The 16217-nt window shown below is 40.2% G+C and overlaps 1 protein-coding gene across 6 annotated transcripts in view; it reads right to left on the bottom strand.

The window, feature by feature from the left end:
* Sema2a (Semaphorin 2a) overlaps positions 1–16217 on the bottom strand; it is a 576182-nt gene that overhangs the window by 242072 nt on the left and 317893 nt on the right. Inside the window, exon 1 of one of the 6 annotated variants that reach the window (XM_022083581.2) lies at positions 15048–15486. The exons of the other annotated variants lie outside the window; for them this stretch is intronic. Coding sequence (XP_021939273.1) covers positions 15048–15204 — 157 coding nt within the window. The 5' untranslated portion in view covers positions 15205–15486. Of the gene's footprint in view, positions 1–15047; positions 15487–16217 lie in introns of those variants that run through there. 6 annotated transcript variants of the gene reach the window in all.

Below are 16217 nucleotides of genomic sequence, written 5' to 3'. Positions count from 1 at the left end.
GTTAAGGCATCTTATTCAGATCTAACTTTGCCGTGGGCCCAATCACAAACCTTATAATTAACATTCTGGCTGAGTTCACTATAAAAACTGGGACTTTTAATTCAAGGCGCTTCTAATGAAGACGATCACACTTTTTTAATAAGTAACGACACAAGGCTGAAAATACATAACGAGAATATTCCGCACTTGTAAGAATTTTGAGATACGCGTTGGGAATGGCTGGTTTAACGACACCAAATTCGGACAAACACTCTTCGTCTCTTTTATTCACTGTTAAATATCACAGTTGAATCCGACATATCATGGAGACAGATATGGTGATGTAACGACATGATTAAACCCTTTGTAAAACCTCAAAAAATGCAGTTCTTACCCCCAAAAAAAACAATATTAACAAAATAATCTGCTCATATTCTGAGACAAAGAGTTAAACTTTATTTTTATTACGGAATTAAAGATTGAGAAAACATTTATATCTTTAATATACGGTATCTCTGCCTCTCATCACCATGTTTCCTTGGTGTGTGGCACACAGGTTGATTACCACATAATATGAAAGCGCGGAAAAGGACCTGTACTCATATTTATACGATGTTATGTTGAATAATAAAGGTCAAAGCACGTCACTAGCGCAGTTGATCTTCGGTCTGCAGCGTGCGCACTTTCGGCGCTGTACCACACACACACACCCATAATGACGGGCGGCGTTTCTAATACCATCGTCGTAGTCAGGCCGATATCGTAAGAAAGTGAAAATCACAGACTGGGTGCACAACGCGTTCATAAGTCCCATTTGTTATAATTTATATGAACACTTAGACTCGTGTTCTGAAGCGTGATTACTGTTGCGTTATTTAATGACTCCGACGTCTACCCAGGTAATAAATAACCTTCGCAGAAAGAATACTAGACTAAGTGTAGGGTTCGTTTCCCGGCAAGACACGAGTTTTCTCTTCGCCTCGAAGTCTAGCCTCCTATCCAGTGGCTGCCGGCGTTGTGTCCAGGACAGTAAAGCAGCTTTGGCGTGAAGTTTCACAAATCATCTCCATCTATCGCCGAGATTTAAGACTGAGTGGAGCTATGCCTCCATTCCGCCATACACACAGTGACACATTCATGTTTTATCCCTAAAATATATAATCGCATGTTTATATATATTTACTAAAGGCTTGGCAATTAATTTAGGTCTATTTTTTTTTAATGCGCATTCATTTCAGTTCAAATTTCATACAAGGCGTAATTTACAATGAGATAATCGTCAACCGGTGGTGACATGTATCTATATTGTGTCCTGAATGATCCCCATTAGTTAAATGAGCTAAACGGTATGATACGCCATTTTATCGGTAGATTTAACAAAGTCAGTTACGCATTCAGTGCGGTTTCATTTGAAGGACAAACACTCCTGAAATATCGGCATTTGGTGCGGCGTGATTTAACTTACCGACACTCGTTGCTGTTCTGTAACAGCGTGTTTCAGAGGATGGAGATAAAAGTCAAAAACAAATGGGGAGAGAAATGATTAATATTCCACATTTTTCATTCCACTGTGCCCAACAACGGCTCGATCACCTGGTGGATAATAACTTCTCAATATAGGATTTCAGGTTCTGACGACGGTGGCGATAATGAAGATGGCTGGCTGTATTTTGAGTTTAAGCAACTTGTAGTCTGGTAGAAGTTTACCGACGTTTCAGATATGCTTGCTACCTCCATCATCAGGGCTATCGCCCTACGCGCCGCTACAACTCAGAAGACAGACGTTTTCAAATTCACATAATATATTAAATTTGTTTATTCAAACAAATTTCGAAAAGTTCATGTCTTTATGTAAGTGACATATACTTGAAGCGATGGGTTTTAGCAGAATTTTCTGACCATCGTTATTTCCTGAGAACTAGACAAGACAAAGTGATTACAATAAGATGTTTAGGAATTTTAAACATGAAACTTAAGAATATGAATAGCAAACTAATTTGCCTGGTTTTCGGTATGTTACCATTAAGCAGAACACTGAAGTTAAGCGGTATGAATTATAAAGTACAAGAAGATGAAACGAGCTGGGAGATGAAGAAAAGAGAATTTTAAAGAAAATGAAGAAATGACGGCTGGAGACAATTCAGAAAGGTTCACAGTGGCAGAGAAGAAAGGCTGAAGTGTCATGGAATTCAACGAAGTCATTACCCACTAATCTGTAGGGAAATTCCGTCGGAAAGCAAGAAAGAAGCTCCATCTCACACACAGTGATGAAGAGCCTTCAGCAACCACGAGGACGTCCGAGCATAAAAAGGGTCACTTCACAGCATAGCGTTCAGTAAGCATCCACACCGAATACAGATTAAGGAAACATTTTGTGACTTTTCTCGGTCATTCAAAAAAGAAAGCCTGTACAATAATATAACCATGGATCTTTCTTGCAAATTCCCTCTTACACTATCATTCTGTGTCAGTGTCACAAAGGTAGCACATTAAGCCTAATGCCGGAAGCGTGTATTTTCGAGTCTTTCATCAAATCTACTAATAAGACCCTCTTTTCCTATGATATATTCTCTAAGTCGAGAGTACTCCCCGACATTAGACGAAGCGCGATCAATCCAACTTACGATTCCCAATACCAAAATTACCTAACGCGACCTCAAGTTCCGGATGGAGGAAATGGCCTTTAGTGTAGCTGTGGACAGCCGACAAGGTGTACTCTAGCGGTTACGCTGGGCCTGCGGGTAGGGAATCAGTGAAAGGAAGATGAAACAGAATGCATTAGTATTAGAATCACTTGCATGGTTTACAGGACATGGGAGCAGGTAGTAGTGGGTTTTCAGGCACTGTCCCGGCATTCGACCAGAGAAAATCTACGAACTGTCCCCGCAATGATAACCTTTCCTTCAGCTGAGGCTCGAACCGAGTACTGCCTAAATACAAGCCTAGAATCTTACCGCTGTACTATTTCCACACACGCAATGAGAAGCAGGCAGATACGTATTGGCTGTACGGACATGTGTCACTATCGCTGTAGTAAACTGCAAGTGTGTACAGACCTCAGTTTCTCATGGTGGAGAGTAGGAAGATGTTCTGGTATACACCCCGTATATTCTGGTCGAAGTTTACTGACGTTTCAGAGATGCTTACTGCATCATCAGGCCGAAGACATGACGATGGAGACAGTAATCACCTCTGACATGTCGGATAATTTCTACCAGACCACTCGGCGCAACACACCAAAAGACAGACATCTTCAGAATCCAGTTGGCTCTGCAGGTGGTCACTGAAGGTCTTATAACGCACAAAAGGAAACATGGCAGTATAAAAAATCTCATCAAATTGCTGTAAGGGTCCGTCATCAAGAGCAAGGGAGCTGTCCAAACATCTAGCACCTGCTTCAAGGAGCAGAGCCCTCGATTAATAGAGCTGTAATTTCAAGGCCATCGTCTCTCTTCTACCTGGCACAAGTCCTGTTCGCTCCAGACAACACAACAATCCTTCTAGTCAGGTCATTAGGATCACGAATCTTGGAAGCTCAGCGAAGGGCTGGCATCAAGGCACATCGCATTTCAAGCTGTCATGTAATAATATCTAGCATGTAATTAAATAAATGAATAAATGAAAACATCTTCTCAGGCTATGTAGGATTTGAGGTTTTCACGGCGGTGGGTCTGAAGATGGCTGTCTTCTGGGTTGTTGCGCCGTGTAGTCTGGTAGAAGTTTACCGACGTTTCAGAGTCCCTTGCTGCCTCCATCATCAGGACAATCGATGACGGAAGCAGCAAGGACCTCTGAAACGTCGGTAAACTTCTACCAGACTACACGGCGCAACAACCCAGAAGACAATCATAATTTTCTCAGGCTGTCTCACTACAACTTCAAATCCCCATCTACTTAACTAGAACTACCTTCTTAAGAACATTGTTCCATAAATTTCGTTAAGATACAGACCTAGGCTTAAAAATTCGTAGATTTACCTTGGCTCTGCGTGACGTACTATTCACACAACTTTATTAATCTCGCTAAATAAACCATCAGTTTCAAGGCTGGCACGAGTGATGATGGGAAACAGAGTTGAAAGTTCGTCCTTCGGTACCCAATTTAAATATAAATATTATATATATATATATATATATATATATATATATATATACACATTTACCCCGAACAACGAACGGTTTAACTTATTTCGTTATTCTAATAGCCCACAGCAAAGACAAGAGACGAAGATTAAAAAGCTGCTACACTACTTAGAAAATAGCTGACCCAGCTCCGTTAGGCTACATAAATTGCTCTTTGTTCTCCCTCGAACGTAACAATTATTCCAACTCCATCCCCAATGACCTGGCCCGGCGAACGAATCAGTAACGCAACGCTCAGTAATTTACACATCCCGTAAGAATCCTACCAACCGTGACTTCGCAATTAACCGCAGAACTTTACTCCGTACTCTGGAAGCAGTGGGACCGGAGGATGGGGGAAAGAACGGTTTTGCGCTCGCATAGCCCCTACAGCTTTTAGCAGCGTGAGGGCTGCACTAGCAAAACATATCAGCATCTGTACGACAGCTGGTTCATGATAATATGCAAACCCAACATCCCACTGCTGATACACACATACACAGCTTGCTTTGGATTTTGCCTGCGGTTTGCTTTACTGGTTTTGGTTTTGACAGTGGTTTTGCATTTTGTAACAGTAGCCATAGACAGAACCTACCAGCTGTTTATATCAGTGGTGGGTGATAGGAATTATTTTATATTCTTCTGCGCCCTATTAGGCTAATCAACCAATCCATCGCATGTGGAGTGAAACTAGAATTTTCACTCGGTTACATATTTCACTTACAAAGTGCAGACGCTGTTATAAATAAGAGAAATATCTTACGGTCCAGTGAAACTTCAGATACTATTTTCCTTGGTGTGTTTCTTATAAATTAATCCTCGAGTTACGTACAAACTGCACCTAGGTATGTGTTCGTTTGTCTCTTGGTTTGTTTAGGGACATTTCTAATCGCACACGGCCTATTTCACAGCTTCGAATATGACGACGACTGTAAATGTAACAGAAAACGGGACACGGTTTATTGTCTTCTTAATCGTCTAGAAAAACTGAGGATAAAGGGGGACGACCGTGAAGCTAACATTTTAATTCAATCTGGAGTCAAAGTTTAGAATAAGTGGCGCTCCGTCTACAGCATGAATTGGTGTGTGCAAACGGACAAATTTCTAATTTAAGAATGGCGACAAATGAAGGTTGGTTGATTCTGCAAATAACGAAATGCCCTCTCGAAGTTGTACAGGGGAGTGAGACAAAAACTGCTAGTTTCTCGCAGTATTGTCAAAAAAAAAGGTACTATATCTGAGCGTTTATGTGTTTCGGCGCACTTAGTATTAGAATAAGCAATCTCATTAATTTACAAACACTTCATAAACTCAATTTCGAAGACAGTATTGAAATATTTATGCAATAAAGAGACCAGTTGTGACAATTGTATGGTTGTTCGAGCATTTTCAAATTCACTGAAACGGAATTCTTAACTGTATTTTCCAAAGTGATCTAAAAATTCGGGACATGTGGCTTCCAATCCGACTTCACCCAGGCCTTCAAGGCTGTGTATGTCCATCCGAAACCTTCTGCATCTAGCTACAATACCACAAAGCGTTTACACCCATGACAAGGAACACCGCTGTGAGAAATTCAAGTCGCAACATAGGAAAATGGATGCCCCCAAACGGGATTCGAAACTACTGCCTCAATATACCGGTGCATGCGACCATGCGCTGTGCTGTCATTCTATTATTTATTCCGTTAACTTCTGAGAATTATATCTGAAATATGAACCAATTTCTTTATCAGCCTATAGGTCTACCTTACATCGTGGCCCACTTCATTGGAAATTCGGATGCGGTCCGTGTACTTAGGTTAGCTGAGGTCTGACTTGAATGCACGCCATTTTACGGTCTACCTGAGCGTCATACCTGATTACGTGCGCGCACCTGGCGAACTCCAAGATCTTAGGCCGGCAACGGAAGTTGTTCAAACTTAATGACACGTGAAGAGAGTGCAGTCCGTACTTACGAACCTTGCAACTGCCGAGGACAGTCACCGACTGCTCATGGCAGTTCACCTACAAGCAATCGTCTACAGCAGTTTCGCCTACGAGACATGTTACCTGCGCTGCATTCGGCTCATGCTACATTTACCAAACTACAATTCACAAGCTACTGTTTTGACTGGCCCAATGGAAAATACACGCAACTGTACTGTAGTCGGGGAGAATCTGTGAGCCTGACGACCGCTGGAAGTAAAGGGTCGTGCGATCAGAGGGGCAGCAGATATAGGGGCACATGCTGTCCATACTACGAACATTATTTCCCAGCGGCAGTACTTTGTAGCCTTCCGTCTCATTTCCTGTGACGACAGTCTCGTATTTGGTTTACACAGTTTTTGAGTTTGTTTTCCTTTTAACCGCAAGCTAGTGACGTAGGCGAAACGCAGTCATTGGTCCCGGAACAGTGCGTTACGGATATTTTGAAATTTCAGTCTGACTGGATCTTTAAAATCGAAGTGTTTTCCGAAAACTGATAAATACGAAGAAACGGCCTAATGTGTAGCCGAGAATAAAATACTGAATGGCGTCGTGGGTGAACGGTATGAATTTAAAGAACCCTCATTACCTCTGAAAGATTCACTGGATAAGCTGAGTGCCTGAATGACAGGTTTCAGCGAACTCCACAGTGCAACGCCAGTCAGCTGTTTCATATAAAAGAGGTTTCAATGCAATGAAGACCCTTGAGTATCGATGGTATAAATATGATAAATATGGATGATGCAAATCTGGAAGAGTTCACGCAACAACTACTGTGGCCACTGACATTTCAACATAAAACCATATCCAGTATCACCCAACAGCGAGTCTAGGCTCAAGATTCAGGACACAGTCACGACATCGGGAACATCCAGATGGCAGCTTCGCCTAAACATTCTGGTTGGTTAAAAAAATTACCATGTCTGTGCCTGCAATACTGTATGTGACTATCTCGATGATGGACCTAATTTCTCCTGCGGGCCGTAGTTTGCTACCCCCTGATATGAAAGCGAGCAAGACGAACTTCATTTCCTCACTGTACGATTTAATTGCTTCCTGTAGGCACACGCCCGCGTCCCGTACTTGCACACAGTTGTTCTGCCACCACCACTTCTGCTCTTATGTCTGCTTGTGCCAGCAATGGATCCGACAGTGTTCATTTCGGGGCATATTAGCAATAAATCTGCCCTAACACTAACGTAAATCAAGGTGTCCCCATTAATTGTAATGAGTCGGAACAGAACGAGATTGAATGCTTCATATTCCAACGCTAATTATGTGTATCTATACAGGCTACCGTTGCATACAGTTCTGCGGAAAATACGTAAAAACCGCGTAGTAAGAGGGTTGTATCTGTGCTACTGAACGTCGGAACGGCATACTGACTTAGATGACGCTGAAGAAATTTCAGAAAAAGGTCAGAGCACAGACACAGACGAGGCAACTTGCCCTGTCACATATTAAAACGAAATAAGTTGAAATGATTTCAATGACAAATATTTGTGATAAACTAAAGAGTTCTGTATCAGAGTGACAGCAAGCGAGCAAGAATTTGTCCTGCCCATCTACATAAGACAATCATCCTTAAAATTTTGAAGAAGCCAGAGACAAAGGGAGAGAAAGTTAGGAAGGGTGGTATGAGAGTGGATGAAATGATAAAATTATTGGGGAAGAGAGAGAAGAAACGTCTTACTCTTAGAATGTTCCCAGGCAATGCCCGCTCGTCCCCGAAATTCACCTAAATAACATTTAACAATTAAGTCCCTGTCACAAAGACAACACTTGACCATTAAAAATGTAAGTTGGTTTATTATGTTTAAAGAAATAATCTCTGCTTATTCTAAGAATCATACGAAACCCATTCATATACTTTGTGAACAAAACCCAGGTTAATGATTAATTTAACATGTGGTGCGTTTAATATCATTAGGCTTAAAGGTTTGATAACGAATCCTACAGCAAGAAAACGATGAGCGATGAATCATGTGTCAAATGTGGACACCAAAATAATTTCTACTAGGAAGAGGAACTGTGATAGGAGCTGTACTTCCGCCTGCATGCGTATCGTTGCAATAATGCCAGTTCTTTGATGATATGTCGCTGCACCAGTGAAGAAGTGTACTTCCTCTATGCCACAGTACGGTCGTTGCGAAATTAATGCGAGATTTCTGCCTTTGTGGGCAGACGAAGATACGTGGTAAAACGAGGGTGCTGAGGTTAGTGGCACAGAACTACAGCCCTATACGCAGACCTAAGGCAGAGCCCTCTTCCCTTCATCTTATTTCTTGTTCCTTCTTTATTTCTTCCTCCTCTTTTCCAATTCTTCTTCCTTCTTTTCTTTCTTCCTATATATATATATATATATATATATATACTTTTGGGAGTTTCTAAAAGACACGGCAATGGAAAAAAAGCTTCATAAACACTGACTCCTTGGACTCTTCGTCTTAGAGTTACGGCCAATTTAGCTTGGAAGGAGAATGATAAAGAACAAAGTGTAAACCCGTCCACAGGAAAATGTTTATTCTCAGATCGCTGATTCCAACATCACAGTTTACAGTTTTAACAACAAATTACAAACAAAAAAAAACTGTTATCCGTGCGTCTCTATAGTGGCACACAATCAAAAATTACATGCGCGTTACGAATTAATTTGTTTCTAGCTTATTTTGTAGCTCTGTTATGTCATTATTAACCGCTATTTCACACACAATGTTTTAAAATGGTCCGATAAATAAAAGTCAAACGGGTTTAAGTCAGGTAAACTTTCGGGTCCATAGCTTAAAAACGAAGCTTCATAGATCCCGTGTTTACAGAGACAAATTTCGTTACTTTTGTACACAAAACACGCCCGTAAAGTGACGCCGTGTATTTTAAAAGTACCACTCCCCCCCCCCCCTACCCCGCTTTGCCTTTCAGGGTCCTGGATATTCCACAGACAGGTTTTCCAATGGTGGATTCAAGACAAACAGCAATTAGTTTCTACATCTAATTCGGCCCATAAATAAATACTTAAGCATGGTTTCTGTCCAAGTTTGATGAATTCTCTCAGATTAAAGATGATGTTCAATTAAAGTATACATAACTGAAACAGTTCTCGCAACGAAAACCCAGAATTTTAGTAGGTCGATTAGTATTCTGAGGTGAGATAAAAAGATATTCATCCCTCTCAACATTAGACTAGCAAATAAGTTACAAAAATAACATTTCAGTAGCCTTCGTCTTTTCCTTCCTTCTATGAATGCGTGTATCACCGTCCTTTAATTTGGCTTTCAGATTATGTCCGAAATAGATTTTGAAAAACACGATGAACACAAAACACTGTGTCAAAATTTGACCCGAAGTTACGTAAAATATTCACAGTAGTTTTAAGCAAGTGCAGTTTATTTAGTGTTGACGTTTTTAATACAGGTTCCTGTGGTAGAAACGTGAACACTAAATGAATTAAACAAAACACATATTTCAGTCCCTGCGGGGGAACAAACATGGAAAGTTATATAAGATGCAGAGATTAAAATTTAATTTCAATTGGTTGATGTAATAATGGCCCTCATAAAAAGAATATTATAAAATCAATTACATTCAAATGACATTTGTCAATGTTTTTCAAATTATACATTAAAACAGTAACCAAAGTGTTTTAATCGCATAATTTATAGGCCTACTTATAGAATGCAAATAAAGACTAAAAGAATTTCCAGTAGGTTCAGTTTAACCAGATTTTCAATTAGCATAAAACTTCAACTTCATAGAACAGATTTCTTCTTGGGAAGTTGACATTCGCCCAGCTGCTTAAACGTCCCGCTTCTTACAACCCCAAAAGTTCACAAAACCCCGCTATTGGACCCCAAACTGAGCGAGTCGAACCTTGCCCCTAACGTAGTTATTTTCCATTTTTTAAACAGAAACAGATCCATCTTCATTGCCAACAACATGGTGAACAGACTGCTTGAATGCTTTGCAATATTTTACTTTTAAAAATAGTTTAAAACGTTAAACCGTTTTAACAGCAATTACATATAGTTGTCGCCGTTTCGGAAGAACATATTTTCTCATTCAGTCCAGAAAATGCAGGCAGTAGCTAAAATAAATATCTTGCTGTACCGGTAATCGAACCAAGGTCGTATAGCCCGAAGCCCGTCACCGTAATGACTGCTCATAAAATGTATGTAGGAATAGTATAATTTGTTACCATGAAAATCGTAATGGAATTTTCAACTCACGATCGGCAATTACTTTACCCTCTAAATGCGTAATAATTAACTTACTCGACCACAAGAACATTCATTCAAAATACAACTTTTTTGCAAAAACGATCCTGAACATGTCACTTTCATTTGTCAATTAAACAAAGTGGTTATCATTTTCATCACGAGATTCGAATTCTAGAAAGCGTTATTCAGAAATGGCGCTAGAGAGAGGTACAGCACTGACGTCAACACTCTAAACCCACACATACGAACATGACTGGTTTATGGACAGCGCGACGTGGAAGTCCCTAAGAGTACTTGTAGCTTCATTACATCTAGACAGTTTCTGTGGCCAGTTACAAAAGCAAACATATATTTTTAATTAAAACAGACAGTAAAATCCTTCCAGAACACATGTTTAAATGTAGAAATGTCGGTTTTCTAACATGACAGTTATGTTATCAGCAGGCCTGGCACCATTACAATACATGCATGCAATGGTACCAACCGTCGACTCCCAAAACTTAACAACAATGCACGCATTACCATACTAGCGGAGGCGATAATTTACGATTTTTGAAAAGCCCTTTCACGCATGAAATTTCGAGTATGATATGCACAAAAAAGCAAAACAAGCTAGTTGAACGATGCATATATTAATATAACAGATATACGCGCAAGCAAAACAAACCAGCCACACTCTGGATTTCAACACAGTTGACATATATAACGCAGAGAAGAGCAAACACAATGAAGTTGTCTGGAGACTCCAGACTGGATATAACACAATATCCCTTTTAATATGAGTCTCAATGAGCAGAAACGTTTTAAGTTAATACTGTAATACTCCCACAAATCATTTAACAGAGGCAGTAACAGCTTAAGATTACTTAAAGAAGGTCTGTTTTACTCCAAACGCACTCCGTTAGTTAAATCACTGCGTAAAATCTTTTCAGTTTTCATCGTGTAGAGTGTAACACGAAACACTTTCCAGACCTCGGGTGGTTATTCATTGGCTTATTTTGTGTGAATAAATGCTATCTCAATATAAGCATAAATCTCACCTGTCACATAGTTATCTCATAAATCAGTTATCATTTCTGTCCTTGTACCCAAAATCAGTCTTTTACAGAACCTCCTAAACGCATGTTTAGATTAACATTCATTAACTGCCACAGTTCTGAATCCACAATGAATTATCTCGAAGTATTCAAATCCACAAAAATCGGCCATTTCTAACTGCTGGTATGACAGTTCCGGAGGTAATTTCAAACACTAAGTCGCTCAAGTGCGTTCTGTGTCACAACATACGTCAAACACGTCTCACGTAACTGATTCATTTTTACAATTAAAATAATGTAATTTCATGTGTACGCCTGACTTTCCTCCATTTGCATCCAACATAAGCAACATGAGATTTAGACTCATGTTTCACTCACAACAACGCAATGATTAACCACTAGAAGACTTGCAGACGTTTCGTGGGACACCCTGAATAACACTGCAATCTTAGTATTTGATTCAGTGTCAAACAATCCATTGTTCGCAAAGAGAAACCTAGAAGAAACATTGGTGGGGGGAAACAAAGCGATTAGGCTTATATTATCGTCATGTTTCGTGTGTGTCCTCGATTTTCATGAAACATTAGGCGCGTGCCATCTGAACCTACCCCTACCTTGTGAGTTACTTTAATTTCTTTACAATCACTAATTAATATGACGCGCTAACTTGTGAAATTGGAAAGAAACGGCGTTACTTAATACAGGCTCCTCAAATGATAGGACTCTGGATACATTATAAGCTCCTCCGAAACGTCGATCAATATCTACTTGACTACAACATTGAACGTGTTCTGTTTCTCTCCCGAACTAACGTCAATACTGGGTTCTTTTCGTGAGCATTTACTACTGACCTCTTAGTTGTACCTTCATAATCGCGTGCAGTATTATCACGTTATCCAGGATAGGATGGGGTAGTGTGAGGAGTTATAACGTGTTTTAAGTGCATTCTCCGAGCTATCTGCGTCTTATCTGCGCACGAACACATGTGCCCTATCTAACGCATCGTACAAAGAAAGAAAATATACAAGGCACTGTAAATTAACAGACATAACAATAATAGACCTACAACCAGACTATTATCGGTAAGGAATTGAACTTTTCTTTGTAAAGGGTAAGATAAGACGGTCATGTGGAAATGTACGGTGGAGATGAGAAATGACTACAAAATTTTATTCTGAAAATCTGAAGGAATGTGAACACTTCTAAAATCTAGGTGTAGACGATCAGGAATTTTTTTGACTACTTGAGATATCAGATTCTGACAGCGGCGATTAAGACTGTCTTTTTAGAAGATGTACATGTAGCCTGGTAGAAGTTCAGAGGTGCTTACTGCGTCCATAATCAGGACATTCCACACGGCAGCAACCTTTATTTCTTAACCAGATGGGCGACTATTAACCTCTGAAAGATGCTCTGTTCCATGGAGTTATTTGAAACGGTTACTTCCCTCTTATAGTTGTTTCGAAGAATTTTTTGGGGTTCTTTGACTAAAACAAATTTATATTTCACAGCCCGGGAGGGGGGGGGGAGAATACTAACACTTTGTATATTATGTCTGTGCCCAAATTATATATCTGAAATCCTAATATAATACATTCTTTATGCTTACGCGTACTCTCAACTATTTATATCACTAATTTATAAAGATTTACAGATACACTTCACTTCAGCTTCTATTTCGTAGTGTACGACTACATTCAACACACCACAGACGCCCTTAAAAAACAAGAACAAGGGAACCTAATTTAAAATTATGCCTCTGTGTGTTTCCAGCAGCTCTCCTATCACGGTTACTCTTTGCTTCTTATACAAGCTACCCACTCGACCCGGACCTGACGGACGGAGCCAAGTCTTTTACACGCTGTTTTACAAATAATTTCCCTTCTGGAAGGAAAGGAACCACATCTCAACTGCAGTCTACAATCGCAACACCAGATTACAGACACATACAAGCGTGTATCAGAGTCACAGCCTCCACGTAAAAAATGATGTCCAGAAAATACTTAATTGTTTTCCTCTTCTTGTGACGACTACAAACACGTCGGTCAAATTCTATCAGATTAAACGACACAACATACCACAAGACAACGTCCATATTAAAACAGATGAATCTAGCCCACCTCACACCATACGTCATCTAAGGTCAATTTTAATATCATATTCGCACGTACGCCTACCATCGCAAGTGACCACTTCTCACGATTTTCGGGTAAAATTATACAAGCATCTCTGCCAACCTCCACGGCCGATCAAAGTATAATCGCTGACGATCGCTATCCCAAGAGAAAACTTCATTTCTTAAGCATTATTGTACAGACGAGGGCACGCAATTTATCCTCCTTATCACCTACATAATAAACACAAGTTAGTACAGCTATGTCAAACAGCGTGCAATATTCAAACCGCATGTGAAAGAAGAAGAATGTGTTAAGTCCACTGCATTAATATTCCCCCTTGCAAACGTAATAAAACGAAAAGTCACTAATACAGTACTCAGTTGCGTAAAGAAAACAATTACGATACTTGCCTACGCTCGTCACAGTGAATGACATGGCCAATGCTAGTCGGATTTTACTTATTTTTGGATGTATCTGGATCCAGTGCTGAAACCTGAGCTTTTCGCAGTCTTCCTTCCATCCTATCAATTGTCAGTCTACTCTCACTTCCTCCCCTAGTCATAATTCGTATCTTCCCAACACTCATAGCAAAAATATGAAGTATCATGCTATTAAAGGCCGGACAAAACGAAGGAGCATTCATTCATCACAATTCTACGTCAATTTAACCCATTCAACAAGCTTTTCATTGGATCTTTTATGAACAAATGAAAGCATAAACATTCAACTCTCAAGAACATTAAAATGAGCACGACTACTCAGCCAAATCTGGTAAAACTTATTACGTGGGATGACAATATTTCAGACACCAAACTTCTAAACAAGCAAGCCCGGGCGGAACAGCGGGGAGCTCTTAAATCGATGTGTCGACACCTACTAAGTTAATAAATAAGCTTATAGCCCAATCACTGCTAGTTTCAAGGCCGCTGGGGAGTTGAATCAACGCGAACCGGGTCTGCAGAGAACTTTCAGAACTTGAATGGTCTCATACGCCCTGTGTATTAACAAACATTCAGTTTAATTATATTACTCGAGCGTGTGGCATGAATGTAGAAACGCACCAAGTGCTTCTTGCATTTGTTTTGGGTACATAAGCAGAATTCTGTAGCAATAAAATAATTTATGTAAGTCATATGGCATTTGTGCCTAGAAAACAATAAGAATTAAACAATGAAGAACGGAGTGGCTGTTCAGAACATTACTATCTCGGCACAAGCCTGAAAATAACATTAATACAAGAAATTCACATGTTAGGTTAGGTTAGTTCATGCGTTGCTTTGTTAATGCATGAATCACTTATGACTGCTGAACCAACGTAAGCAAATCAGTCACTAACCAAAAAGAATGTAATGGGGATTAAAACCAATTGTTTTCAAATTTCTGGAACCATCTTGTGATGTCTATAAGCAAGGTGCTATGTAGTAGTAGTGTCCTATGACGCAGGACATAATCCTTACCGCGTTCTGAACTTTCACGAAGTTTTGAAACGCGAGTGCCTCAAAATAAAATGAGTTTTCTTCACGGAATATTTGAATGCAAATTATCACCAACGCCAATAAAATGTTTGAACAACATTTGTAGGATTTCATTAACATGTTGAATTTTTCCTCACCTTTATGGTGTCTAAGATGGTGGTGTCCGCAACAAGGTGTTTCATAGTAGAATGCCCAATGGTTGTCATAATCAGCGCCAACATGGAATACACCGAGTTCAGACAGGACTGTTACAACAAGTACTAGACGCAAACACGCTGACATCTTACTTGCCATTGCTAAGAGATTCCTAACACGGCACTTTGCGAGAGAAACCCGAAACCTCTGTTAACAGTTCTCCCCAACTTACACGACTGTGCCAAACAACAGTGAGATATTTTCAACAACACATTCATGCCATCATAAACAGCAAGGATAACAAATTAAGCTCAAGCAACAAAAATGTCTGCGTTTGCTTTGCTACACGTGCAAGTTTTCGTACGACTGGGCTGATTCTGCCCACCAGCTAACCGGATAACGTCCACAGCTAACGTTCCCAGGCCACCAACTGACAGTGTGATGCGAGAGACTGGCGCGTATTCCAGCTAGACCGCTCGGAATGACTCGACTGTTTCCGCCAAGAAACTATGTGCGAATGCAATGCCACCGGCACGAAAGGATGTTGCAGACAGGCTTCCCGGGGTTATTCAGATATCAGGCTGTTCGAAGGAAGCCAAACTACACAGACTGCAGTTCATGACAAGTCAGTGGTCACCCAGGTAGCAGAATTTCCGTCTCATATGTAACTGGAAGATTTATTTGGGTGTCCACGGGCAAGTATTTCGAGTTCTTACCAACGCTTCGGTCTTCGAGTGGTCCCATTCCTTCAAAATCTCAGACCAAAACTTTCATATTGTGCGTAAAATTTCTCTGTGGTAAACCTCTGAAGCCCAAAGTTCATCTGCATACTATTTAAACATTCAGTTCTTATCGCAAAGTAAACACAACGAATCCCCGCTATAAATATCAGTCAGTTAATGTTGTTTAAGGATAATCGAAGTTTATTATGAAAAACCAACAAATGCTCTCTATGAGCAAATATAAAATTGTTGAATTTTAATGTGGGATGTACATATTTTGATGTCAGTCTTCTGGGACGTTGCGCCTGTAGTCCAGTAGATACAGACCGACGTTTCAGAGCGGATTACTGCCTCAATCGTCGCCCTGATGATGGAGGTAGTGCGTTCCTCTGTAACTTCGGTCAATATCTACCATCCTACACGGCACAAGGCCCCAGAAGAGTTATCTTC

Source organism: Zootermopsis nevadensis, unplaced genomic scaffold (genome assembly GCF_977971745.1).
Source record: "Zootermopsis nevadensis isolate Lab colony 2312 unplaced genomic scaffold, Znev_1.0 Znev_ptg000028l, whole genome shotgun sequence".
In the NCBI taxonomy this organism is placed as follows: Eukaryota; Metazoa; Arthropoda; class Insecta; order Blattodea; family Termopsidae; genus Zootermopsis; species Zootermopsis nevadensis.
This window is presented reverse-complemented; position numbering and strand designations above follow the sequence as displayed.